At 46.1% G+C, this 13,205-nt stretch overlaps 1 protein-coding gene across 1 annotated transcript in view; it reads right to left on the reverse strand.

The window, feature by feature from the left end:
- Nucleotides 1-11,530: 11,530 nt before the first annotated feature.
- The window catches only part of LOC104404168 (5-hydroxytryptamine receptor 5A-like), a gene marked incomplete at its 5' end in the record, with an annotated part of 1,913 nt that continues 238 nt past the window's right edge, over nt 11,531-13,205 (reverse strand). The window contains 3 exon segments of the mRNA XM_010012533.1: nt 11,531-11,863; nt 12,793-12,842; nt 12,845-13,205. The exon segment at nt 12,845-13,205 is cut by the window's right edge and continues 22 nt beyond it. Coding sequence (XP_010010835.1) covers nt 11,531-11,863; nt 12,793-12,842; nt 12,845-13,205 — 744 coding nt within the window.

Here is a 13,205-nt window from a genome sequence, read left to right on the forward strand (position 1 = left end):
AGCTCTGAATTCATGAGCCACTGAAAGTAAGGAGTGAATTATACAGGTTACAGAACAGGGGATGGAGAAACTTGCTTTGCAAATGCAGTGATTTTGCTAATATCAGTTTCTAAGCTCAGAATAGAATTTGAAACATCCATGGTCCAAGATGTTTTTGGTTTTAGCCATTTGCTCAAACAGGACCTGTTCAAGGTCCAAGTATTCATCCCTAACTAGAGAGCCTAAGACTCAAAACATGGGTCAAATTATTTTCCTAGAATGTAACCATGCACAGAAGCAAAAAGGATTAAATGATGGAGGTTTATAATGGTGAAGAATAGCCGTGGGTACCACAAGTTTCAGTAGTGGCTGTCGTTTTATTTCATAGTATTTATTACTGGTTTATTTTAGTAGCATTTATTACTACTATGGTGCTTCCATGGCACTGTAGTAGTAATATGCATTGCCACCTGCAGTGATTTGGAGACATGGCAAAAAGTGAAGACAAGTTTCTTTAGGTTGGCTGGAGTCTGAGGGGCCTCAGAGAAAGCAAAAAAGCTTGGCAAATGGACAGCACAGCAGCAAGCATGATACAGCAGTAAAAATTGGTTTTCACAGCCCAGATGCCCTAGACCCACAGGACCAAACCTGACTCTCTGTGTACCTCCTTTTTTTATATGTGAGAGGAGAAACAAAAGAGTGAAGAGGGGAAAAAGTCTGCCAAGCTCCTATATTTGTCCAGCCATCAGAGAGGAAAAGAAGTAAACTTTTTTTTGTACCTCTCCTGGCTTTAAATTAATTTGTACCTCAAGAAAGATTAATCTTACCTACCTAGAAAAATCTTCAAATTTAATGTTTGAGTGTGAGCTAGTCCCTGTAGGCTTTTTTCATACTAAGTGGAAAAATGTGTATTTCTAACAATACCTCACTTCTTCAGAATGGAAGCTAGGCATCAGGATCCTCCAGAAAATACCACTCAGTGATGACAACATTCATCAACTCTTTTGTCTAACTGGACTTCAAGTAAGGCCTTTACCACTGCCACCGTCTCCTATAAGGTCCCAATTGAGCTGTTGATGCACAGGCTGGATGAGCAGACATAAGGCAGACTGAAAGCTGGCTGAATGGCCAGATGCAGAGAGCGGTGATCAGTGGTGCAAAGTCTAGTTGGAGGCCAGTGACCAGCAGTGTACCCAGGAGTCAATACTGGGTCCAGACCTGTTCAATGTCTTCATTAATGATCAAAATGATGGGGCAGAGTGTAGACTCGGCAGGTTTGCAGATGACACCAAACAGAGGAGTGGCTGACACACTGTCAGGTTGCACTGCCATCCAGAGGGACCTTGAGGCTGGAGAAATGGGCCAGCAGGAACCTTGTGAAGTTCAACAAGGAGAAGTGCAAAGACCTACACCTGGGAAGCAAGAGCCTTGTCCACTGATATATACTGGGGGACACCCAGCTGGAAAGGACCTTGGTGGAAAAGGACAGGGGGATTCTGGTGGACACCATGTTGAACATGAGCCAGCACCTTTGCAGCAAAGAGGGCGAATGGTGTCCTGGGCTGCGTTAGAGAAAGCATTGGCAGCAGGTTGTGGGAGGTGATCCTTCCCTTCTACTGGGCACTGGTGAGGCCACATATGGAGTACTGCATCCAGCTCTGGGCTCTCCAGTACAAGAGAGACATGGACATAGTGGAGAGGGTCCAGTGAAGGGCCAGGAGGATAATGAAAGGGTTTAAAAAGTGAAGGCCTATTAGGAAATGGTGGGAGAGCTGAGACTGAACAGTCTAGAGAAGAGAAGGCTCAGGGACCCTTGTGTATAAATACCTGAGGGAAAGGTGCAAAGAGGATGGAGCCAGACTTTTTCCGTGGGTGCCCAGGAAACACTTTTTTACTGTGAGGGTGCCTGAGCACTGGGACAGTTTGCCCAGGCAGGTTGTGGAGTCTCCGTCCTTGGAGACAATCAAAAGCTGCCTGGACACAGTCCTGGGCAATGGCTATGGGTGGTCCTGCCTGAGCAGGGGTTGGACCACACATTCTCCAGAGGTCCCTGCCAACCTCAGCCATTCTGTTATTCTTTGAACTGCTGGTCCCATTTCCAAGCTCTGTCTGTAACAGCCTCTGTCTACAGCATCAACCCTTCCTGCGTAATGATTAATAAAATAGCATTCAATCTTGTGCAATCAGAGCGATTTCCAAAACATTTTGCTAATCTCCTCCAGAAAGAGTTCTGGAAATGTTTTCTCTCATCAAACCACATATAATCGATGCAATAAAAAAATTCAACAAGCTAACAGAATTTCCCTTGGTGAAAATCAGTTTACCTTTAATTTGTCTTTCCTTTCATCCTGGATCAGAGAGAGGCTTTAGTAATTAAGTTTTTGTCGAGAGAGCTTTTTGTCCTTCATACATTTGCACAGTCTTTCTAGTCAAGAGCAGAACAACCAAATCCCAGCTAAAATGGTTGATGCAGTGTGAAAAAGAAACGTGTGTTTGTTCATATGTGTGTGTGCATGTTTTGCAGGAAAATTATGCATCTGTGTTGACATTTTCCAGTGTGTGTCATTGTGCCCAAGGAGAACATGTTTTCCTGGGTATATTTAGGTACTCAGTGCCATTTGCTTGGCGGGAGCACTCAGGGCAATGGATCTGGGTAACTGATGTGTGTGTGTGTTCACACGTCTCCTGTGCTGCTCTACTCAGAAGGTGAAAAGAAGATCCCGTACTCACCATCTCTTTAAAGTCTTCTAAGGACATCTGTGCAGAAAACAGTTGCATCCTGGCCCCATAAAATTAATCAGCTGTTCTTCAGAAACAATATCAATACAACAATCTGTGTAATTCTGGCTTTCTTGTCTAGTCAGTGCTGTGGGATGTTTATGTAGCATCTGCGGCAGCAAGGCTTGAGTTATTTCAGAGCTGCCCCTTCCCTGATGCTGCGCTGCCATCCCAAAGCCCATGTCTCTGGGCAACATGCATCACTTGGGACTGCAGCCAGCAAGAGCCAGGCTGGGTGGCTTTGCTTTTGCATGGAATAGAAGTCTTACAGGGTGTAAAGCTGGATAAAGAAGTCTGGAAGGAGCTGGATAAAAGAAACATATGGTGCTAATCCTACTCTGAGGCATCTCAGAATTCAGAGTGCTTGAAGGGGAAGAGGAAGGACAGTGGATTTGATCTGGTTCAGAGGGCTATTATAACAGCTGTAGAGGGTAACTGAGAAAGATGTTTTCCACTTACAAAGGGCTATACAAAGCTGAGCATCCAAGTGCTGAACAACGTGTACACACTGCTTATTTTGCACAGTATTGAGACATCTTGTAAAGCTAGACTATACTTGCTCAGCAGCAGAGAGTGCACTTTTCCTTTCCTTCCGCTGTCTGCACTAAGCTTTGGGTTATCTGGGTTATTTAGGTGCTTCATTACCGTTCAAATAAAAAATAAAAATCTAAGCATCTCACCATCTCCGAGGACCACATCTGGGAACAGTAACAGGGATATTGTTCCTTTCCCCCCGCTACATGGCAGCTGGCAAAAGGAAATGAAAAATAACCAGTCTCTTTCTGCCCTGTGCTGCCATTCTCGAGCAGATAAGAGCACACTCAGCCCTTGACCTCATGTCTTGCCAAACAGACTTTTATCTTGCCACAGAGGAGCAGAAAGGTGAGCGGGCCAGATGGTGCTTTTGACCTCATCTCCTTCCCTGCAAGCCAGCAGAGTCATCGTGCTGTCTGCCTGCTGCCAAAACCCGCAGTGGTGGAGCCAGGCAAAGCGTGCTGTCTGTCGCCTGCAGCTTCTGCTGCCCAGCTCCTGTGGGGCTGAGCCGAGCCATGGAGCATGCAGGGTGCCAGCCGCTCTCTCCTCACCCTTCTGCCATGCCTCCAGAACCATTTCTTTGCTTTATGGCAAACTCTGGGCTGCGTGCAGGTCCACAGCATCACATACAAGCTGCTGTAAAAGCACAATGGTCTTCAGCTTCTTGGTGGCACTGATTCTGCGTGCCTGCCATGGATGGGGTCCTGCTGTTGTGCAGGGTGTGTGCAAGCCTCTCTGCAAGAAAGGGTGTCCTAAAGGAATCAAATACCTCTCCCATTTATAGTGCTGGAGAGGCTGAAACGATTCCCTCTTGCCCCGAAAAAAATTCCGCTATGTAAGGATCATGCCCACTTTATGGTTTTGAAGTGCCTAGAGCCTATTACAAACAGGCATTTCAGAGGGAAACTGGTGCAACCCACCAGCTTTTATTACCCCGTTCGATCTGAGACATGGCTCATTTGGTTTATGGAGTGATTATTTTCACTATGAGCCCTCGAGTGGAGGAGCAGCCTTGACTCATGGATCACCACCACAGCAGCAGGTAGGGAAACAAGCTCCACCAAGCCATAGGAGGTCTCTTCTTGGACACCTCCAAAAGCAAGAAAGGACCCAGGAAAAGCAGTGTGGGTTGGGAGCTGATTCTCTGAGGGATGAGGAACACCAGAGTGAAAGCCAGCCCAGCTGCTCCACACCCAGATGAATTATCCAGCGTACCCCAGCCTGCGTGGCTAGAGGTGTTGCCTTGCATCTAAAGCTAGGGAAACCAGGGCATAGCCCCCAGTGGGACAGTCACACCCCAACAATTCCAAAATCACCTGGGGAAGATGCTGTAGTGCTCACATAGTGGGGGGGTACATGCTGTCTTGTTGACACATGTGAGTAAAAGTGGTGAAGCTGCTCTGAGGAGCAACAACAGGTTTGCTGTCAAACAGATTTCCTCTAGAAGTCATCTGCTGTGCTCTGCATGCAAACGTTGCCCACTTCTGGGGTTTCAGAAGGAATTTAAAAGGTTTATGCTACGTACAGTCTTCTCCAGGTGGCTTAAGTGCTCATTTTAATAAGAAACAGCCCTGATACTCCTTTTGGTTGGCAACTATTAACAGCTTATAAAGTAGCCCTAGGGCTTTATTCAGGGTAATGGGCTCTGAAATCTTGGGTAAGGCTGAGATCTGTGCTGCAAAACTGCGTGAAGCAGAGGAGTGTAGCTGAGTGCTGCATTACCTTGCCTTGGCACCTACCTGCCTCCTTTTAAGAAGCCTTGGAAAGCTTAATTACTTAATTCTGTGGGCTTGTGGTTTCTTTTCCCATTCAAATTCCAGATAGTGAGTAGCCCCTTGTGCCAGCAAGTGTACTTGCACTTTGCTTCGGCTGCACTCCTCCTGTCTGTTTAATATTCATCCCGGTGCCGTGATGTGCGGGTGGAAGGTCCAAGACGCGCGGCGGGGGCATCCTGCCTTAATGCACCTGGAAATGCTGGCACCAGGTGAGCAGCTGAGCAGAGAAAAAGCATCACAGACCTGCAACTCCCAGGCAATTGTGTGAGAGGCTCCATATGCTCCGGTGCCTGCTGAAAGAGCTGGGTCTGGCATTGCATCAAAGTTATTGCTACCCCCTCCTTGAAAGCAGGTCTCCATTTAAACTGTGAAACTACATGACCCTGTAAAGTCTGCCTGACAGGAGCACAGGTAGCCTGTGGGGCAGTATATCAGGCTGTTAGCAGATCTCGTAGAGGGCTGCAAGGTTATCACAGTAATTTTCACCATGGTCTATGTGCCACAGGCTCTTTTGGCTTAGAAACAGCCCTGGCTGGTCAAGCTGTGCCAGGCGAGGGAGGTGTTGCACAGGCAGCAGCCTGACCATCATGTGAATGGCATTCTGATGTCCAGAGCTCCAACATAGCATCCCAGGAGAGCAGTAGAAAGGTAGGACATGTAGCAAAATGAGCCAGACAAGGCATGGTTTAAGCTTTGGAGCTGCCGTGCCAGATGTCTTGTGAAGAGACAGGTGATTCAAAAGTTGAATCGTGGTAGCTCAGGTAAGAGAAAGCAGATATCGCGATTTTGTGGCACTTCAGTGGTTGGTTTGGCAGCTTGAAACCAGAAGCAAGGGGTTTTTTCCAACAAGTGAAGATGTCAGTTTTGAAAGGTTGCCCTCCTTTGTACCAGCAAACAAGGGTGGTGGGACCTGTGTGTAACCTGTGCATCCCCATGACTCAGTGATGGAAAGGCACAAGGAAGAAACACTGACCTCAGGTTTCAGCCCTGAACCAATGAAAAAGGCAAAGTTTCAAGCTAATGCTTGAACAAACTTAAGGACCTGGCCAGCAGCAGGTAGCTTTGAATGATGCAGAAATTTCCACCCTCTGCAGCTAGCAGCGGGAAGGGCACTGCACTGGACAGGGTGGATACCTAAGCCATGTAAGAAATGTGACCTCCCCCATAGAGGCAGTCACGGCTCAGGAATTTTTTCCCTGCAATTAGGGCTGCAGTGAGTTGGGGAAATCTTTCCCCTCCCTTTTGCATTTCCACAGAGATGATCAGGCCCATGGCAGGGGCAGCCTGGCCAGGTTTGGTCTCACCAGAAGCAAGGAGGGTGGCTAGAAGCAGGATTAGGGACTAGTTTGTCAGGAACAGCTCCAGCAGAAATCTGAGGCAAGCATGTATCTCCTGTTTCCTTTTTCCCCATCCTAGTCACTGCCAGAGAGAAGTGGTTGGGCAGCGCCTGCTCCATCAACCAACCCCTAGGGCCACATCCAGCCCTGCTTGGTCCCACTCACTGAGCTGGCAGCAGGGGTTTGGCATTGCAGAAACTGTTGCTCCCACCCCTGAAACTGTTAGTTATATGAGGAACAACAGCAATGCACTGGGGGATCCAGAGAAAGGGCCCATCTGTCTTCCTTTTTAGGATGATTAGGGAACTTATTTGACGTGGCCAGCATGGGAAATTACATGGCTGAGAGAACTGCAATGCTGAGGCTGACTGCCTGGCAGCGGTGGAGAGCAGGGAACAGTGAAAAGGCAACGAACCGAAATCACAGCTTCTCCTTCGGTGATCAGAATAAAATCCACAGCTGGACACAGCCTGTGCACAGGTAAGAAGCTGTCTGTCTGTCCCCAGAACGCTGAACAGTCCCATGTGTTTGTCTCCTGATGCACTCTGACACGACCATGCCTCCCTGCCTGCAACAAGGGTCCCATCCCGCTGCTCTGGGTGCCTGCCTTTCCCTCATACTGGAATAAAATACTCCCAGACAGATTGAATCCTTATTTCTTCATACAAAAGACTGCATTTTCTGTATTTACGCCTCTTCCAGTCCATGAATCATTAGCAAATATTGGACAGTTTGAACCTCATATTGGTTTCTTCCTCACTTTTTCATGGAAGAGTTGAATGTTGTCAAGTCAGATTCATTAGTGAGGAGTGAATACTTTGTGTCACCATCAGCAATGAACCATGTGCTGCAATCAAAGACAGACATCAATGTGATTTATTTTACTTATTTATTTCCTGTAATTTTTTATTCATTGAGTCCTTTATCAACTGTTCCACATTTTTGCCAAGGATCAATTTCAAGCTGTAAATCAGTAGCAGTATTAGCCTTATGAATACTTGGCTCTCCAAATTCGCCCTTTTAAAATACTGGCACCACTTCAGCTCTCTTCCAGTTTTCTGCTACTTCCTCAGCACTTCAGTGTTACTGAAAACAATGGTGATTTAAAGATCTCTTTGGACACCTCTTCAATTTGACGAATACGCTGGCAGTTTCGTGATGTTCAGCCAGGGTGTATCGCAGTGGGGATGCAGATTTTGAACATGCATGTTTTACCCCGCTGTTCCCACATGGAGCATTAATGATGCCCGTGTCCAGCAGGTAAAATGAGGGATCCAACAGTGAAACAGCAACAAGCCCCTCACAAACAAAGCAGCTCAAATTACTACTTTGCAAAACTCATGTTGACAATTTGTCAGTTGTACCCCACTGCAGCAATCGCTGGAACTAACAGTCACTAATTACCTTTGTCAGGTGAAATTTCTTTAACTGCCTGCAACTTTACTTGCAGGAAACTCCCACTTCCTGCTGCCACTGCCAGGTTAAAGCCCACATCACCCAGCACTGATTTTTAAGAAACGCCCGGGAAAATGAACAACAGGGGATGAAGTGATGTGTGGCCCACCCCTGGCTGTGCACCATCGGTACTTGTCCTGGAGTCACCTGCCTGACCTGCCTTGAGAAGAAAGGTCAACAGGATGTGGAGGGAGAAGAAAGGTGGTCCGCCAACCTGTCATGTAATCCAAGGGCATTCTTCTATGACCTTTTCTTCTCCCTGAAAAATAAAGGAAATATGGGAGCAGACTGCCTGGAGAGCTGCTGCTCCTTGAACCTTGACAATATGCTTTCAGCACTGCAAGGAGACATTCAGCAGACAGCATTCAGCACGCGCCATCATTGCCCTAGCTATCAAGCTCCAATACAGATGTTCATTGAACTGTCAAGAGAATTGAGAGGAATATAAATTAATTGTAAGTGGAAGAAGGTTAGTTAAGTCTTTTCTGGAAGTATTATATAGCCATTAGATTGCATAGGAAACTCAATAATAATGGGTGATAATGTTCTTCTGAGGAATTAAATCGAAGCCCAATTTATAATGCTGTTCGGCATTCAAACCAGTGTGTTCCACCTTCCTGGTACATGATAAACATTTACTAATTAATCCTCACAAAGCCTTGGTGAGGCAGATCTCTTCACACCACTGATTCTGTTTTATAAATGGGAACAAGAAGGTACAAGATACATCCTTTGAAGCTGGGGTTGTGTACATCTTCAAGCATGATTTGGGTCTCAGAGAGCCCACTTAGCATCCGTGTTTGAATACTGAGAAGTTTGTAAAAAGCCTCGGAGCCAGGATCAGAAGTCAAGGTTTCTTTGTGCCCCTTCACTGCGCTTGGACCATCATGGCATATTTCAATACCACTCTTTAGCACGATATCCAGAATACTAATATTTTCCCTGCATGGTCATATTACATTGCAGGAATACTATTTGGAAGAAAAGCCAATGGTCTTAAGTCTCAAGTAAGAGTTGTAGGAATTGGCCCATAACGTGGCTACTGATATGTCAAAATTAAAAAAAAAAAACACAAACAAACCAACCCCAAATTTATGACCAGCTGGAACATGTTATTTGCAGATCAATATGGATTGTACAGGGTGTGGATTGTCAAATAAAAGCGGATGTAATTTACACCAGGATGGTGGACTATCCATGACTACAGACACATTAGAATTTCCTAGTGTCATTTAAAATTCTCTCCTGTCTCCCTTTCACTGTTCAAGGTACAGCATGAAGAAACACAGGGTGTAATGAAAGGGAGCTTCATCCCAGCACTGAGCGCTGCAAAAGTGGGGATCTTTCCTGTTGATTTCAGTTTAAGTTTTGTCTGCTTACACTGGATACTGATTTGAGTTTGCAGTTGATTCCACAGCCTGTGTAAGGATCCCACACAACACAGACAGAGAACCTGCAATACTCACAAAGAGCAAATAAGAACAGGGATGAGCACAGCTGAGACTGAAGCGGGGTTGTGTAGCCATGATGTTATGTGTGAAAATGGTGAACTGAAGTCCAACTTCACAGTTAATTCATGCTTTAGTATTTAAAGTGTTACCGTGGTGGCTTAACAGGTAGTGTCCTACTTTGAGACACCACCAAGCTTAGCTGAAGGTCTTGGACAAGGAAGCATTTTTCCCAACTCTTTTTTGGCTAAACAGCCCTTGACACAAGACAAGTAGTAAGTTCCTGTAAAAAACAGTTCTGTATTGTCAATGGACTGTCCAGAGAGAGCAAACCTTTACATCCTCAGTAAAAAATAACAGCTCAAGAGTTTATTACAATTTTTGATACGTCAGAGATATCACTAATACTTTAAAACACGTAACAAAGAAATCTCTATCAATCTCTCTACTTGCAGAGAGATTGGTTCATGGTTAGTGCAGATCAGAGACTCTTTCAGGGGAGTTGGAAGATTGCTCCCATCCCACCCTTCTTTTCCTTGAATTAACATTACAACCATACTTTGACAAGACAAGACATGCTAGATAAAATTCTGACTTACTTGAAATCGCTGAGAATTTGTCCATTGCTTTCATTGAGGGCAGGATTTTACCTAATATTTCAAACAGTCTTTTATAAAATAGTGTTGAAAAAGATCCCAGGGGCTACCCTATTTCTCCTGTTGCCACAAGGCAGGATCAGCTACATCTGTGTCAGTCCTGATGAATGTTTGTCTAACTGCTCCTGAAAGAGCTGCAACACTCAACAGCACCTTGAGCTCTGCTTCCATTTTCACCTGTCCTGAGATATGAAGAGAAAAAGGGCTTTCATTACCAACTCTACCAGGATTTCTGACTGGTTTAAAGGACTGCTGACAATTTTAACATCTGATGTCCTGTGATCTGCAGGACAAGACTAATCCTACCCACCCCCAGGGAGCTTTACCATGATTTATTGACATTTTTCTCTTTTATCTCTTCTTCTTAAGATATCTGACATGAAATCATGTCATTCCAATTCCCATCTTGCGTTTTTCTCCACCATTTTAGTTCTGGTCTGATTTTAGTGGCTGCCCCATAGAACCGATAGCTAAACTAATGCTTTTCTTTATCTAAAGGCCTGTCATTCTTCCAGCAGTGCAGCATAGAGTGCGTAATTCTAATTCTAGGAGCGAAATGGCAACTACTATAATTATGTTGGCAACATGGAAAGGCAGGGATGCAACAGAGCAATAACGACCAGGCAGGACTGGAGCCTTTGGCTTCAGGAGGACCTGAACTGCACTCGGAAATCGTAAAACGCAGCTCCTCATTGACAGGCAATTGGAAATACACTCCCTCATCCCCTGCAATTACAGGAAACCTGCCCCAAAGCTGCTCAAAATACATTTATGGTTTAAAATGGGAAGCACAGACACAAAGATTAACATTTACAGCTGGTATTTCTGAAAGTAAAGGTCTGAGGCAGACGCTCACACGCAGCAGTCAGAGAACGAGAGGTGGATTTCCCATGCATTCTCTCTCATTCCAGGGTACACCATGCATTCAGCTTCCACAATAAATAATTTAAAACCCCCAAACTTGCTACACAGAATCCAATAGCAAATAGCACAATTCGTTATTGATAAAGCATGTGAGAAAAGGCTTCGTACTTGGAGTCTGCTCTTAACCATTATGAGGGTTTTATTCCCTTAAAACAAACACTTAGCAATCTTTACCAGTGAAAGACAGTCTTTTCATCCAAACCATAAATATCTAGTTTTATATATAATCATAAAATCTCCTGACATTAAAAGGTCCCAGTTTTGCACATGGGAAAAGTTGTTACTGCTGTGAGAGACCGGCAGCAGCCAAACCAGAGTTTCATATATGACTCCTTGCCAGCAGACTCCTCTGCACTGTTACCATCACCAAACAGAACATCGCTAGGAAGGGGCGCTGGAGGGAGAATGCGGTGCAGCTGGCCAGAGAAACCCTACATGCTGTTTGCAGTTAAAATAGTAACTGACTTAGAAGCAGGGATGGAGAGTCTGCATAGGAACCAGGACTGCTGCTGTGATGTATAACCCATGGGGATGCGTCTATAGCATCACCTCAGTATCTGTGGCTTTGATCTTCCTCAAGAATTTAGCAGGATTCATTGAGAGTTGAAATGATCTTCCTGGGACAGCAGGAAAGCTTTTTCTGCTCAGTGCTGCCTAAAGAATAGGTTCCTGAAGGCATTGTTGTAGTTTTTGTTGAAAGCAGTGTAGATGAGTGGATTAAAAAAGGAATTTGAATAGCCTAGCCATAGAAAAATACTCTTCCAAATGGGTGGGATGTCACACGAACAGAGGGGGTTGATGAGCTCCGTGATGAAGAAGGGGATCCAGCAGAGCACAAAGACCCCAATAAGGATGCCCACCATGAGGGCAGCTTTCTTTTCCTTCTGCTCTCTCCACGTGTCTCCATCCGTCTGGAACGTTACAGTGGCATGGCGGACATTGAAGACCATCTGCGGCTGCTGGGCAGCTTCTTTTACCTGCCAAACACAAACACAAGTTGCACCATATGTGCTTCAGTCAGCTGATCCCCCACAGCAGGTACACAACCAAGCGACACAGGTGATGACCAGAGCTCACTGGGAAACACAGGCCATCTACGTCATGCTCTAATTGAGGGGAGAGTGGTTGTATGACCCTCTTCTGGGTAATGGAGGCTATTATTAGGTAAGGCTAGAAACTAAAGAGCCTAGTGATGTACAGGCACACGGAATTGCCCACACAGCATCGCAATAAGATTATTTCCCCATTTACAATCTGATCAGTAGAACAGGCACACACCCACATGCCATGCACAAGTCTCCTCACTTTCTCTGAACCCAATAAAAGTCTTTGGGAGGAGAGGCAAGAAAATGAGCATACATTTCCTTCTTCTCCCCCAGAAGTCTTTGCAGTGCACAGTTACCATGCTTGGGATGAACTGACACGATGCAGCCACAGTTAAGAAGGATTTATAAGGACATGTGTCTTCTGTGTGGGTAAATTCATAGCCTCACCACCACCACAGCTGCTTGCCAGGGTATCGTCCCTGATGGAGACAGGATCTCACCACTGACACCCCCACATGTGTCCCCATGGGAGGAAGGCTGACCCCTCACTCCCGCTCCCGAGCACTGATTCAGCATTCCACAGGGGGACGGCTGTGAGTCACTGCACACCCACATGGAGCTCAGGCTCACAATCTGGCCCGAAGTTGCTTTAGCTACACCTTGCTGTCAACTTGGAAAGAGTCAAAAGACTGGGCTTGCAAGCTTTTCAGTCAACTTTCCCTTGAAAGCCTCCAGGATTCACAGGGCTTTGGTGGGATGCTGTTCGCTTGCACACTTTAGCACTAAGTTTCCCCCATTGCTGCAAGGGCTTGTCTGATACCAGTAGTTGACTAGAGCAAAATGCAACCAAGCTGACCTACCTCCAGGCCTTCTCGTGTAATGGGGGTGATGGAGTTGCTCTTCCAAAAAAAATTCGAAACTTGGCAGCCTTGTAGATCTTCCAGTACACAAAAAGCACTACGCAGAGGGGCAGGTAGAAGGCGCCAAAGGTGGAGAAGATGGTGTAGGAAGGCTCCTGGCTGACCTGGCACTCCTCGTTGTTCTCCGAGTAAGTCTCTCCCCAGCCAAAGAGCAATGGGGCCAAGGAGATGAAGGCAGAAAGTGCCCAGGTGAGGGCAATCATGATGTTGGAGATGCGGCGACGGGTGCGGAGCGTGTACTCCAGGTGGCGGGTGATGGACCAGTAGCGGTCGAGGGCGATGGCCGTGACATTCCAGATGCTGGCGGTGCAGCACAGCACGTCGAAGGAGATCCACACCTGGCAGAGCAACCG

The sequence above is a fragment of the Nestor notabilis genome, unplaced genomic scaffold (genome assembly GCF_000696875.1).
Source record: "Nestor notabilis isolate BGI_N333 unplaced genomic scaffold, ASM69687v1 scaffold10434, whole genome shotgun sequence".
Classification (NCBI taxonomy): domain Eukaryota; kingdom Metazoa; phylum Chordata; class Aves; order Psittaciformes; family Psittacidae; genus Nestor; species Nestor notabilis.